At 49.8% G+C, this 14,845-nt stretch overlaps 6 protein-coding genes across 6 annotated transcripts; 3 read left to right on the forward strand and 3 right to left on the reverse strand.

The window, feature by feature from the left end:
• Positions 1–378: 378 nt before the first annotated feature.
• Positions 379–1,602, reverse strand: LCP9604111_9201 (peroxisomal membrane protein PEX14; the record flags this gene model as incomplete). The annotated part of the gene is made up of 1 exon (XM_039077430.1): positions 379–1,602. The coding sequence occupies one exon, from the start codon at positions 1,600–1,602 to the stop codon at positions 379–381; it is 1,224 nt and encodes a 407-aa protein (XP_038924803.1).
• A 974-nt stretch (positions 1,603–2,576) lies between these two features.
• LCP9604111_9202 (PAPA-1-like domain-containing protein) lies at positions 2,577–3,851 on the forward strand (the record flags this gene model as incomplete). Its single annotated transcript, XM_039077431.1, has 3 exons — positions 2,577–3,375; positions 3,429–3,535; positions 3,597–3,851. 3 exons carry the CDS (start codon positions 2,577–2,579, stop codon positions 3,849–3,851), a joined length of 1,161 nt encoding a protein of 386 aa, XP_038924804.1.
• A 1,444-nt stretch (positions 3,852–5,295) lies between these two features.
• Positions 5,296–6,205, forward strand: LCP9604111_9203 (uncharacterized protein; the record flags this gene model as incomplete). The annotated part of the gene is made up of 5 exons (XM_039077432.1): positions 5,296–5,362; positions 5,414–5,566; positions 5,619–5,659; positions 5,794–5,959; positions 6,027–6,205. 5 exons carry the CDS (start codon positions 5,296–5,298, stop codon positions 6,203–6,205), a joined length of 606 nt encoding a protein of 201 aa, XP_038924805.1.
• Positions 6,206–6,845: 640 nt separating this feature from the next.
• Positions 6,846–7,128, reverse strand: LCP9604111_9204 (uncharacterized protein; the record flags this gene model as incomplete). Its single annotated transcript, XM_039077433.1, has 2 exons — positions 6,846–7,036; positions 7,104–7,128. 2 exons carry the CDS (start codon positions 7,126–7,128, stop codon positions 6,846–6,848), a joined length of 216 nt encoding a protein of 71 aa, XP_038924806.1.
• A 137-nt stretch (positions 7,129–7,265) lies between these two features.
• LCP9604111_9205 (uncharacterized protein) lies at positions 7,266–7,533 on the reverse strand (the record flags this gene model as incomplete). Its single annotated transcript, XM_039077434.1, has 2 exons — positions 7,266–7,420; positions 7,479–7,533. 2 exons carry the CDS (start codon positions 7,531–7,533, stop codon positions 7,266–7,268), a joined length of 210 nt encoding a protein of 69 aa, XP_038924807.1.
• A 293-nt stretch (positions 7,534–7,826) lies between these two features.
• Positions 7,827–14,717, forward strand: LCP9604111_9206 (uncharacterized protein; the record flags this gene model as incomplete). Its single annotated transcript, XM_039077435.1, has 1 exon — positions 7,827–14,717. The coding sequence occupies one exon, from the start codon at positions 7,827–7,829 to the stop codon at positions 14,715–14,717; it is 6,891 nt and encodes a 2,296-aa protein (XP_038924808.1).
• Between the last annotated feature and the right edge of the window lie 128 nt (positions 14,718–14,845).

Consider the following 14,845-nt stretch of genomic DNA (forward strand, 5'->3'; position numbering starts at 1 on the left):
CATCTTCCTTGTCCATTTTATATTAATGTCTTGCGTATTTTCCTCCGTTCCTCTTCTCCCCTGCGGCATAAGTCTGATCATGAGCAAAGCGAAATATTTCCGACGTTTCTTGAGTATGGTCGGTTATTTCGCTATATGGTACCTTCTGACACAGACTGCTAGATAGACATGAATCAAATGAGGATATGGCTTTCGCATTACAGATCATGATAATATATATCCTAGCACCCTCGTTATAATCTAGTAGATGCAATCAAATGAATGAAGATACAGACTGTATAAACCTAGGTATACCTAAGTAAACCACTTAGAAAATCCGTTGCAATCTATATACATTCGTACATTCGTACAGTCGCACCAAAACCCCACGATGCCCCATCACCGTCCACCGATGGGAAGACGTCCACCCCGACTAGTAGGGAAGTTACGCGCACTCAACAAGGCACCCTTCACACCGCGAATATCAGCCCTGAACCCAGCAATAGCCTCGTCCTCCCCCTTCCGCAGACCAGCGCTTTCACTCGAGCCCGAGTTATTGGTATTCCAAACCCCGTACGTCGACCCAGAAGAGTACGCAGGAGCACTGTAAATCAACCCGTCACAATAACGATGCAGATCCGCGAGACGTGTACTCATCGAGTCATCCAGCGTACTCGCACCCTTCTCCGAGTCGATGATCTCGCGCAGCTTCGAGGTAATAGACTCAACGCGGCTGACGTGGTTATTGACCGCCGTAGAGGGGGAGATGGGTGCCGAGTCCACCGGGCCAGCAGTACTGGGTACTGGAGTTGGCTCTGGACTCGTCTGTGTTGCGACGTCCCTGTGGAACAGCTCGGTTGGGTCCGAGGTGATGGACGAGGCGTCGTCTTCTTCGTCGCTGTAGGCCTTGCTCTTGCGCGCCGTTAACTCCGCCGGGATCACGGATACTGCCTTCTCTAGCTTGTCGTTTAGCTTTTGTAGATTCACTTCTGCTGTGCTGGCAAGCTCGTGCCGTGCGCTTGTTAGGCTCGCTAGCATTGGTTTCACGAGGTACTCGCTTGCGCCGTAGAGGGTTGCTCCTAGGCCTGCGGCGCCGTATAGTGTGTACAGGAGGCTACGCATCGTCACGAGTGGTGGCGGCTTGGATGATTCGAAGAGGAATTCGGGGTAGGTGATTATTGGGGGGACGTCGCGGGAGGCGGGAGTTGGCGCTGGTGCTGGGCGCGATTGAGGCATGGTGTTGGAGGGTGGCGAGGAGGTGCTAGGAGGAGAAGGGGTGGCTTCAGATTGAGTGGGCGAGGCAGATGGTGTCTCTTCCGGTGTCTTGTCCTTGGGTGCGGTTGAACTGCTGCTCGTCTCTGCATTGCGGGAGGCGCCGAGGACCTGCTCGATATCGTCTGAGCTCAAGCCTTTCGACTCGAGGAATGAGATTTTGCGCTCTGTTGGTGCATCGCGGATTGACTCGTCTTCTAGAAATTTGGATGCTTGGTCTAGGAGGGTTTGTCGAGGTGTGGCTGTAGTTGCGGGCGCATCGTCGGAGGTCGGCGATGGCGACTCCTCGGCCGTCTTATTGGGCCTCTGCCATGAGGGAATAGATGCTGTTTTAGATGTGTCGTCAGGCATGATGAGGTATCTGACACATTTGCCAGAGATATGAGAAAGCAAAGGCGTTGGTGTTGTAAAGAGGAGACGGAACCTTCCCCGGACTTGCCATGTGAGCCCGACCTCGGCTGTTCCAAGGCCGAGTACACCTCAGGCATTGATATTTGCCATAACTACATGTACATCTTGAGATCACATTGATAATTGTTCACGTTGTACTAGAATATGATATTGAAGAATAATCTAATATGAATGGCAAATATTGTATTTTAAATGTATTTAGGGCGCTAGATGTGAATATCCAAAGTACCTTGTTCACCGAAAATAGCCTGTATGTGAGACGAAGCCATACCACCTGACTTTCGGGTTCTATTGACGGCTATAGTGTCTTCTACAATAAGTCCTTATACATTATATCTAGCGAGATCAATTGAATACCGAAAGATCACCACAATCCTCCATAATGGCATCCGTATATACTCGATACCGCCCGGCAGAATGGACCGTGCAGTACTTCATTCGTTCATCCAGCGTCAGCGACTGGACACCTGGAGAATTTGAAACTTTAGAGAAAAGTACTTGTGAGTATGGCGTTTTCCCCCGTTGATCTTGTTGTTTTTGTGTGCCTTCCGATCTGCCCAAGCCCGGGGTTAGCCCCCAAACACGCCCCCAAGAGAAGCCAGGAGAAACAACCCCAAGCCTGATTCCCTGTAACGGCGCTTTGTTCGCAGTGGAAACATCCCGTATAGAAAAGCAATCTGTATCTTCCCGGTTTGCAACTCCGCGTCTCACTCAGTGGATGAAGTGATTGGACATCCCTCCTTCCCTCTCTCTCCCTCTTTCTCTCTCCAGACCTTCCCCTCTCGCCAAAGGCTTAATGGCTTAAGTTCCTACTGCCACACACTTACCCTCCTTCTCCCGCTTCCTTTTGCTGTTCTGCTTTTTGCATTTTTCCCTTCCCAACGACTTCTGTCACACTCGATAAAACCGCCACCATGTCGCCCCGTCGATCCCTTCGATCGCGAAAGGCACATGATGAATCCCCAGAGCCAGAGGCTAACATGGCCACCAGGTCTACCAGACAAACTCGCGCATCTGTTTCCGCGTCTGCTCTAGTTTCCATCTCTCGATCTTCATTGAATTCAGGAGATCGAAAGAGATCTCTCCGGCTTACTCTCAAAATGGCCTCTAGCAAATTGCGGGAAGCTACGGGTGCTGGTCGCTCTGCTGGACGGCGCTCAGTCAATGTGTTTCGGGATGATCCTATTGTCTCGGGACCCCGCTCCAGTCGGAACCGAAAGAAGATTGTAGAAGTTGCTACAAGCGACGAAGAAGAAATCGACGACCAAGAAGAGGACGAAGTTGATGATGAAGATGCACCTGGAGACGACGATGACGATGACGATGCTGATGCTGATGCTGATGGTGACATCGATATGGATGACGTGCAGCCTCAGGCGCCTACCAGGCGCGGTAAAATCACCCCTCCCTCTCGCGCCAAGCCGCCCAAGAGTGTGGAGGCCAAGGAGATCAGAATGGAAGAAGACGAAGACGAAGAGGAAGAAGAAGACGAGGAAGAGCCCATCTCCGATACGGATGAAGATGCCGAAGCCGAGGGTGAAGATCAGGATGAAAGTGCAGTCCCAGACGTCAATGTTGATGATCTAGATGAACTCGACGATGATGATGGAATAGAGGACGACATGGATAGTGATGCCCTCGCTATGCAAAGTGGCAAAACCACCAAGCGCCAGCGAGGAAATCTGGGGAATGATTTCTTGCAACTTCCCATGGGTGGGAAACTACGATCAACCATTTGTCCAAACCGAAGCTAACTAAAAAAATAGAGCCCCAGGTCAAGAAGCATTTGACTGCCGAGGAGCGCCAGATGCGTCGTGCAGAGATGGCGCGGCGAAGGAAGAACCTAAGTGAGAAGCGGAATGAAGAGGAGAAGGTATGCGCAAAAAGTCCTTCGAGATATCCATTGGAGAACGGCCGCTAATTTTGATCAACAGATGGACACAATCAATCGACTGCTAAAGAAGCAGGCCCCTAAGCGGCGTGGCCGAGCTGCTGCGGCCGAGGCTGCCGATGGCACCCCCGGCCAAGAAGGCGCGGAGGCCGATAAAGCCGACCCTACCATGGCACGCTGGATCAGCGGTTCAAATGGCTGTAAAGTAGCCGTGCCAGAAGAATGGCTGGGGACACCTACTGGGCGTGTGTTCGGTGCACCTACAGTTCCTGCAGGGAAAATGGTTGAAGAAGTTTGATTTACATGCAGAAACTACAATAAATTGGCGCTTATGGGGGGATTTTCTGTTAAGGTATTCGGGAATGGACTACATTATCATTGCAAGGGACTAGGGTTGATTTTCTGCGTGTGCTGCGAACGGCGCTCAAAACATGTATCTTCCAGATGTCAAGGTTTAAAGGTCATGCAATACATCGGTTGTTTCAAATATTTCCAGATACACATGGATTTGCCGAGAAAACTGGCTTTTATATCCAATCAGTCGGAAAGCCTCACTACAGTACTATCTACCAGTACTTCGAAACGGGCCGTTGTGCCAGTCTTATATGTACAACGGCCACAATACCTGAACGACTGTAGCCCAGCGAAACATATGGCGCCGCGTGCGCCAGGCTTGGAATGTGGGGAAGAGCCGATCTCCAATAAAGCATATTGCATTGGGAACAGGCGAGAGGCACTTCCTCAGTTTCTTGATGCTATATACTATAGCCCTATTAAGACGTTACGATCTGCCCTAACCTAATGCCATAATGCCTTATGGCCGCCAATTTAGCGACGAGGAGACTAGGAGAACTAGGGCTCTGGCCTAGTATAAGACACTTGGGATTAACACTACTTTGTGCATATATTAATGAGCACGCACTGAGAGCACATCGTATCCCATGCTCAGGGCGATATTGCATCGTCAGCGCTGCAATGCCTCCTGAGCCAGGGCATCCACACTTATGGACTGCAGTACACTCACGGGGACAGTGTCAAGGTCAAGGCTATATGCAGCTAGCAGAGGATCATGTGACCAGACATCGTGCTCCTGGTCTTATGAAGGGCGGCAATCGAGCTGTCATTTGCCATGAACGCTCTCCTGTCTCCTTGCTATACCCACGTCAGGCATGACTTCACGCTTGACTTCACGACTGAACGCCTTCATATCTGCCTCCAGAATAGCATATCGATCCTTTCAACCCACCTCTAGAAGGTCCTTCGTCAGTTTGCCAGTGGAAACCCTCATCGACGAGGAGACGCTTCCTCACTATGACCCGAGGCAATTCTACCCCGTAAGCATTGGAGAGGTATTCGATGATAGGTATCGGGTCACCGGCAAGCTTGGTTATGGAGCCCACTCGACGAGTTGGCTATGTCACGATATTCAGTACGTGACCACTCGAGATTAAGAAAACCTACCGCTAAACTAGCTCAGAAGCCAAAGCTATGCCGTACTAAAGGTATCTACATCACTTTGAGGTCTCCCTAATGCGACCGATCGCGAATTTCGGGTTTACGAGCACCTTGCAAAAATCAATTTATCACACCCATGACAGTCGATGCTTCGGGAGCTATATGACTCCTTCGAGCTTCGGGGCCATGGTGGCAGTCACCGGTGTCTTGTCTTACAACCGATGTATATGACACTTCTGGAGATGATGAGACTAAATCCAAGGCCCTTTGACCTACCTCTCCTCAAAATGACGCTTAAGCGATTATTACTCGCACTTGACTATTTACACACCGAAGCTAATGTTATTCACACTGGTACATCTCCTCTCGAACACAGGGAATCAATTCTAGCCTAACGTGAACTAGATCTCAAAACCGACAATGTAATGCTCAGCCTGGAGGAGACTACAATGCTGGCCGATTTTGCGGATAAAGAGATCAGGCACCCGATCCTGCGCAAGAGCATAGATGGAACGCGTACCATATATCAAAGTCGACAATTCCGCCGACCTTTGAGAGGTAAAAGCTTCGGTCTTCCAATCCTTTGGTCGTCCCATCCTTTGTGATCTAGGAGAGGCAAGGATCGGGAAAACACATAACTCGGGGCCTTTTGTACAGCCTGATATCTACAGAGCCCCAGAGATCATATTTGAGATGACCTGGGGAGTGCTGTTGATATTTGGAACATAGGTGCCTTGGCGAGTAGTGCTTGAAGCCTTTCTTATACTCCCGCTAATGGAGGTTAGACTTGGGATCTCTTCGAAGGACGACATCTATTTGGGAATATTTTCGATGACGAAGGCAACTATGACCCCTTCAAACATCTTGCGTCGATGGTCGCATTGATTGGCCCACCGCTGCCTGATTTTATCCAGCGCAGTGAAACAATGGGGCAGTGCTTTGATCGCAATGGTAAAGACCTCCGTCTCAGCATTCAGTTCTAATTAACAGGATGTGACTCGTGCTAAAATTATCGCAGGTATTTGGACTGCTCATGAAGACGCGGTCATGCCGTGGGACTCCCTAGAAAGTCTAGAAATGCGACTCTCCGACTGTGAAAAGGAATCGTTTCTTCGTTTCCTTAGGTCTATGCTCAAGTGGCTACCCGAAGAGCGCATGACCGCAAGGCAGCTGCTTGATGATCCGTGGCTGCTCTAATCCTAGCAAATCATATCGCATCTCTACAATAATAGACAATCTTATGTTGGCAATAAAACCCTAGTGGTTGGCCGCTATGCACTGCGATGTATCATATACATACCTGCTGAAAATCATACTAACGAGTTAAATAACTACGTATTATCGAAGTTTGATGGAACTACTCGACTTCTTCCACTCCGGCGTCTGGTTTTTGTTTGCCCTTACCTCGAAAGACGTCGGTTGATGCCCTAAAAGGATTGGGCAAAATTCGTGACGGCGGAAAGCTTTCCCTTCCTGCACAGGAATAGCTAGAATGATCTCATCTCGTTGGCATTTATGATCTAATGAATCATGCCTATGATTGATTGTTTGTAGGTGCGTGGCCTGGAGGTTGATGTGTCGACGAGAGGTGTTTAGATGTTGAACCGAACGTAAAGAGGAAGCTTTGAATAGAGCTTCCGGGCCTATAAGCTGCCAGGAGACGTAACAGAGACATCGAGATGCATGGCTTGTTTACAAATGAAGAAGCTAAGTTGTTAGACTACCATTTGACAATATCGTCGCCATAGACAGTGAAATCTTGCTTGTTGTCTCTTCCACAAAGCCTATGCACAAAGCCAATGCCTCCAATGAGTCAGATTCATAGCATCTAATCTAATTAATAGCATGCAAACCCGCCCATATACCCCAAGCACTGGGTAAACCCTTGAGCAAAGGCCGACTCTCTCTTCGCTTCCACCACGACGAAATTCAGAGAAATTTGGTCAACTTGACTCTGGACGTAAGCTGACCATTTATCGTGGAAAGACCCGTGAGATTCAACTGGGGCAGTGGGATGAGGTGCAGGGCCTGGGAAAGTATATCATCAAAATTGAATCCTGGTTTGACTAGGAATGTGAGATTGAGATGTACTCACATTGCTTAGTAGACTTGGCTCCCATAATGTTGAGGTATATATGAAGTGGAGTAGGTTACCTGGTGGTAGAGGTAAGAGAGGTCAACCTGAGGCGGAAGACTGTCTTCCCAATTAGATACTCAGATCAGCCCAGTGCCACTTCAAGGGGAAGGCCGGTTAACGTCATTGAGTGGACTTGGGATCTTGCTGAAAGTCAGATTTGGTGAGAGCACTGGTGTCCTGCTTTAGAGCAACAGGATCAGACGGAGGCGAGGTCTTCTGAGACTGCTGTCTCTCATATTGAAGTTGCTGGAATGTCGGTTGGAAAGTATAGTAGCCTAGAGCAGATGGATCAATTCAGCGACTTATACCATTCTTGCTGTGGGGTATAATTACCTGTGAAGACTCCCACGCCAATAGCGAAAATAGCAGGGAAGAGATTGCGACTCATTTCGGAGGAATTGGGGTAGACCAGCGAGATTTGCAGTTGGGGAAGTTGCGGAGGTTGCGGAGGTGCAAAAGATCGGTTATCAGTTGGCTGATTAGCAGCCGGCGCGTCTGCTAAATTGCTCCGTTGGCACGCGTCAGGATCAAACGCCCTGCATTCAGACAGTTTGAATAGATTTTCGACGCTTTGTTTCCTTATGTTTCGCGAATTTTAACCCGAGGTTTATTTAGCTCACGTTTTCATCGCCCTGAGACCGCCCAATGACTGTTTAGAGATATGGGGGATCCCCGCCGAGGATGCAAATGGAATCATGGCGACAACGAGGATATGTCCCTGACTCGGACGAGGAAGACGGCTTCGATTCTTTAGATGCGAAGAATGGCAATGCCGAAAATAGTCCCGTGGTCGAGAATATCGAATATATCGACAACCCTTCATCGTCACCGAAGGAAGGGGCGACGAGTGTAACGAAGAAACAACGCGAGTACGTTCGGGCTGAGAATGGCTCTATCACACTCTCAGATACAGAGGAGGTAGTTCGTCGACACACGAATCGAACAAGTCCCCACCTCACAAATGTTGCGCATGACGAAACGACACCAAACCCAAGAAGAGGGCGCAAGACTTACGGACTTCGATCATCGGCTACGAAATCAACGAAACACCGCAACAGCGAGCTGCACATTACCAATGCATTCGTGAATAATACCACCAGCATATACGATTTTCCAACGTCATCACAGGAACATGACAGGCCTCAATCGAAGCCCTCGAGCCGCGAGTCCACCCCGAAGGCCTTGAAGCCTGTACGGTCGTCCCAATCACAAGATGCAACATCAAGCACTCGGAGCTCCTCGCCTGACGAGCTGGCGTTGACCCCTCAGCCAACTCGGAAGAAAAACACCGCGGCCGAGTGTGTCCAACCAATAGAGGCGCCACCACTACCACCACCACTACCACCACAGGAGGCTTCGGAAGATGACTCCCCATTATCTTCTTTACCATCATCCTTTGGTTCTCCGTCGGCCAATGATTCCACAGAGATACACGCAGATGGTATGATGGAGGCAGAAGCAGAAACGCTGATAGATAAGGAGGCAGATCTACCGCAAACAGTGCTCGTTGAACTAGATGCCAACCCAGATGATGTCTTACCCCACCTTGATATCCCCGAAGAAGTATTTCGAGGATTGCCGCATGCCGCGCAAAGAACATTTCGAAAGCGCAATGCCATCCAAATGCACCCGTATCATCTGGAACAGCTCAAATTTGCGCAGCAACTACAGGCGCGGGGCGTCAAGCCTTTTGGCCGACCGCCACAGGAAAGAAAGCAGGTTACCGATGAAAGTCAAGGGCAAGATTCATATGATCCCGATGCACCTCCATCAAGTCCTCCCTTGGAAGAGTATCTTCCGCCAGTAAGACATGAACGGCATCGTGGCCCACAATCTGCCACGCAAAGACGGGAACACCATGACTCAGAGCATACTCAGCCATCGCAAGCTCGTCTGGCAAAGCGCCAGAAGACATCTCATTCCGGGACTCCCAAAGAACGTCATAATCTACACAAACCGTCCAAACCTCGTGGTGTTAGGGACAGAAATACACCTACTAAAAATCAGAACGCTGTCTCCATCTATGACTTGTCGTCTAGTCCACCCCACACAAGCCGTTTATCATCTACCTCAAGAACCCCTCGTGCCTCGGAAGGAGGGTTTCGGTTCCCTCGTGGGTGGTCGCCACCGGGAGAAATTGCAAAGTCCAGGGCACAGGAAATACAAGAAGCTGGCCAGGTTCAATCAGCTGGTGCGGGTACCGATAATGAGGGGGAAGTACAGTCCATCTCGTCTAACAGTCAGAGTGATCAGGAAGAAACCAAGTCAGATGCTGAAGAACGTGAAATTCGACGATTCCAACGAATGATCCGTGGAGCGCTCCCTGCGTCACATGCTCGGCTGAATCAGAAGAACGACAAAGAAAAATCCTTGAAATTAGACCGCCATGCTTCTTCGCAACGACCGGATGGAAAGGGTGTTGCGCGGAAGCTCATTCGAAGGGGTGATCGCTCAAAGCAACCAGCAACGCAACAGGCAAGAGGCTTGTTTGATCTTGGAGATTCCGATTCGGACGACGAGGACAATCGAAATGATGCTCTAGGAAATGCCTCTGTAGCCAATGAATCCAGCCAGATGTTGACTGGCACTCTTAGCCTCGAAGATCCCTTCGCGCTGGAAGGGGGTGATATCTCCGAGGATAACCGCATCGACTACATGTCTGCACCTGTTCTGCGCAACCCAACAGGTTCTCGGCACAAAAGGAACAGTTTAAAAAGGCCGAAATCGAAACAAAGTTTGCCCAATGGGGAGAGACAGCCGAAGAGACCTCGTCAAACCCGAATGACCGATGCCTCGTATAGAGCACGAAGGACCAAGAAACCCTCTGCTGTCCAGCGACCACGAATAGGAATACTGGATGCGCCAGATGTTGCTACGAAGCCTCTCAAAGAGCAATCGCGACTGCTCAGGGTAGCGACAAGACGACCACGCTCACGTAAAGATGGAGGCAGGCAGAGCCCTACTCAGAAGTTCTTGAAATTGGCCTCTAGGGAGGACACAGTGGATGCAAATGAGTCTTTGCGAGAATGGAAAAGGGGAGCCATTCAGCAAGCCAGGATTAGCCCGCCGCGTTCCAGAGCTCCTGAAAACCGGCATTGGACAACGAATCTTTCGATTCTCAGTGCTCGAGCTAAATCGAATGCTAAAAACGGCCGGATACAATTCCTCGATGCAGAGGCAGACACTGGTTTTTCGAGCACAAACACAGTGGAACCTGAACGGGTACAGGCACCACCCGAATCTAGCGCAGTGTCAGTCCCACCGAACCAACCCCCAGTGGCCGTGTCCTCGGCGCGTCGAAAACCAGAGCAGCACGGTCACACATGGATTATTCCTAGGAACGTGGCTATAACATCTTTGAAGAGGAACACCGTTAGGCCTGCGGCAACCAGTTTGGCAGGCCCTGGTAGAAACCAGAAAATGGTACCCGCCATGTTCAACCAGTCATTGTCTCTTCTTAATCGACACTATAAAAACCAGCGCACATCTAAACCTTACAAGCCCAGCTTGACCTTGGATCGATATGTTTCCGACAGTAGATCATTGAGTACTGGAGGCAATTCCTCGCCCATGAATGCTTCTGTTGCTGCTGCCGCCGCTACCGTCTCGGCTGAAGCAAAAACCCAAACGCCAACCCCCAAAGCCTCTGTATCTCGACGGCGGTTGAAGAAGCACCCCCCCAAACGAATCAATCTCGATGCCGACGAATTCCGTCAGAATCCAGATCCTGCTACCATAGTCTCCGATGACTTGGAACCTCCTATCATGACGCACACTGGAGATGTACGTCCCCCATCGTTCGGTGTCGCCGGGCTTTTCAACTGGCAACGCTTCTATCCGGTCGACTTCGGAGTACCATCCCTACGTGACAATACATTTTTCCATGGAAGTACATTCATAGGAAGCGGAGAATTTTCTCGTTCGTTGCAAATCACAGGAAGGGACTTCGATGGGGATGCCGCTTCATTCTCCATTCAGCTCAGAGACGAGACATTCCAATGGAGTCGGTGGAACGATACAGTATCATCAGAGATCGGGCAGGTTTTTGATGTGATTATCGATAATGTTGAGCGAAGTGCTGTCACCTCCCCAGAGACAGGTATTACGGCTGCTCTCGGTGTGGCGTCGAGGTTATACAGATTGTTGATCAAATACATCACGGAAAATCTGGTTTTCACCGACCCAGTTGATCGTACAGAGTTTGTCACCAGAGCGATGGGGCTAGTCTCCCAGGTGAGAGACCCGTTGGCTGCCTTTCTGACTAGCGATGAATACAACAAGAGCGGGCTCGTCAAGATTGCATGTTTCAACATGGTTTTCTCCAACCAGATCTACCAAGTTGCTTCTCACCGGCTCGTTAGCCCTGCCATTGCAACCGAAGCTTTGGATATTGTCAAAATATCCGCTAAGGATGTTGCAGGCTTGATCGCATCGAAAGTCGGTTCTTCTGAGTTTAAAACATTGCTTAAGCAAATCAACCAGCCTGAACACCGCGAGTCGGGAATTCGCGATGAGTATCCTTCGGCGGAGGCTTATGTCATCACCAAACATCTTCTACGCAGTTCAGAGAACTACAAGGGCTGCTTTGAAGATAACCAGCTCGAGACTTTCAACAACAAAATCATTCGCAATGAAAGGGATGTGGGTAGCCTGGAGGCTGGATGGCATGGCATGTTTACGGTCTTGCCGCTCAACGAAATAGATCCGCTTGGGATTGCACGTCCTGGTTACCAGTTGACAGCTGCCAATGACAATTGGATATTAGCCAAACGCCTTCTCGCCCCAGCCCTCGACCATTTCGAGTCTGACTCCAAGGCACAACCCATTTCATACAACATCTACTGTCGAACCTTGTTCCTCAGATGTCATCGGCTTATTAATTCTTGGGGTTGGAGAGAATGCAAACCTATCCTGGATACATTATTCGACTTCTTCGCTAAGAATACCCTCCACAACCTGAAACTCGAAGAAGCTCGGGGCTCACCTTCATTCCTTGACGAACTTGATAACAATCCTTCTCTGGATGCCCGAGTGGGAGAACCGTGTTTCCACACATTTCTCAAGATCGTAGCAAGTGGTCTCCGCTTCTTGGCGAAGAGATATGACAAGAAAAAGATTCGAAACTTTGCCTGGCGTCTTTTACCCAACCATGGCCGTGTCTACCCGAAAGAACAGCCATTGCAGCACGAAGACCTTGAGGCACTAAGAAATCATCACGATCTTCTCAGCACCCTGTACTGGGCTGTTCCTGATGGGTGTCGCCCTCGACTGGAGACGATACGCAATCTGGTCCATCCTGCCACTTCACATCGTGAAGCGTGCAGCATCAATTTGCGGTCATGGTCTAGGCTTGTTCGATTCAAGCTTTCTACCGATGAGGAGGTTTCGGGGCTCGATCCGTTTGGAGACTGGTATGGTTATTTCGTTACGGAATTGCAGCAACAGCATTCATATGCTCGCAAAGAGATTGAGGCTCAAAATACCGGCGACAATCGGGTTTCTCAGCAGGTTGTTGAACGCACAATCTCCCAGAACCAGCGGCAGGTGGAGACTTTGTTGAGCAATGCGCTTACCGGGCTGCGGATTGCTGTACAGCTAGCTCCGAAAATGGAGCATGCACGCAGGCTTGTTTTGAGAACCCCTTTCGAGTCTCTTCTTGCACTTTTCAACCCGAAGCTCCCGCGCGTGAATGTCGTTGTATCTGAGGCTCTGCAGGTCCTAGTGGCGTACACCCAAAAAGATTTTCTAGTTACATCCACATCGAGTGCTCCTGCGGCAATGAATACTGATGAGGACAGCCAGGAGTTCGGTGACTGGGATGCCATTCAAGCTGTCTGGGACCAGCAAAGTTCCCCTGGTGAAGGTATTGAACATGTGGAGAAGGCTTTTCATCCGATTGTCTCTCGTCTTGTTTCCAACTGCTTTGGCGAGGACCACTGTCCCGAGGATATAATCCTTCTCAACGTAGTAGAATGCTGGACGTCAATCGCTCAGGTTCTCATTCGCCATGGCCTCCGAAACTGGGACAATTATCTGAGCGAGTTCGGTGATGATTCATGGACGCGGCTTCGACAGACAGTTCAGACAAGGAAGTTTGCACCGCTGTTTCTTGCGACATGTATCGAAAAGGACGCGCATATTGTTTCTGATTGCCGAATCCAAGTTATGAGTATGTGGATGTCGTCGCTGGTCGAGCGTTCCTCGATGTTGAAGTTCCAACATCGTCTGACGGAGGCGCTATTGAATGGAAGTCCCACAGATCCCTTGCTTGCCAATCTTCCGTTCTCCAAGGATAGGAAGATTGGCCGGTATACAATCACATTGGAGGAAATTGGTTCTCGGCGCCTATCTCTCCTCTCAAGCCTATCGTCTAATATGCGTGAGCAGCTCTATGGTATGGAACTTTCTGGCAATCGGAATTTCTCCGTGACAAAACAGGAGTACTCCGAGATGCTTCAGCGGGTGATGACTTCCATGAAAAGCAACTATCAAGAGCTAGGGAATGGAACAGCGCAGACAGCTCAAGGAGAATACGTCGAATTCGTTCAACGCGTGATCGGTTTCCTTCAGCAACATACCAGCGATATCAAACCCATCGACCCCTTCTTTACGGACCCTGCTTCGTTCCCTTTGCCGTCTACCGACCCTCGCTACATCGTTGCGAAGCTCAAACGCTACGAGTCGAAGTTATCTTCCAGCAAAGAGATCCAGACCTTGACCGGGTTTGTCCAGAGCATTTCCGAGCGCGCTGCCATTGACGGCCAACAGAGCTACCTAGTTGAGCAGTTGCACACCTCGATGAAACACACATACGAGGCTGGGGACTACGACAAACCTACTCTCCGCGCCGTCCTCTTGCAATGCGTGTTTCCAGCGTATCTCGAAGCAACGCTTCCCAACCGCGCTGCCTGGATTCTCAGCCGTCCCATCATTCAAACCATCACACTGGAGTTCAAAACCCTGCTGTGTAACATAGACACTCTGGATCCAGCCTGTGTGTCTTCTGTGATAGATATCATTGATGTTGTGTGCCGAGCCTCCTGTCAAGCACTGGGTGTGGTCGCCTTCCGTCGCCATCGTCTGCAAAGTCCTACAACCTTAGTCATGCTTGCCGCCTTCCTAGACATGATCTCCTCAGCGCTACCAGTGGTAGATTACATCGATCGAGTCACTGGTGCAGGGGAGGGTATTCTGACACACATCGAGTGGATCCGCGATTTCGCCAAAGCCGTGGGTAGATGTCTACAGAGCACAGATCCAGACATAGACTTGTCGTCGAGCAGTGCCCGTGTCATATTCCCTTCTACGCCGCCGTCATGCGACAGCAGGAAAACGGAATTCTTTAGTACGGCGAACAACCTCGCTTCGAATGATCTCCAGCTCTATCTCAGAAAATGGTCTTGTCATCAGGATAAGTACTACTTTACTCGTCCCGGTCATGAGTTACAGGAGATCAAGGTCGAGCCTGAGATTGCTGTTCTAGTGGCTAGTCAGAGTGAAGCGCAGAAGGTTTTCGAAGATGCGGCGAGAGGTTTCGTTGATCGTGCGACGGTTCTGGAGTTATTGTCTTGACCTTGTGGTTATTTCTGTTCGATCTTTATATACACGGCGTTCTTAGGGGGAGTTTAACGTGTCACGAATATCAAAAAGGAATCAATAATGTTATCTGTGCCATATTGACAATGTTGTTACTCTAATGG

This window comes from Penicillium roqueforti (genome assembly GCF_015533775.1).
Source record: "Penicillium roqueforti strain LCP96 04111 chromosome Unknown scaffold_43, whole genome shotgun sequence".
NCBI lineage: Eukaryota > Fungi > Ascomycota > Eurotiomycetes > Eurotiales > Aspergillaceae > Penicillium > Penicillium roqueforti.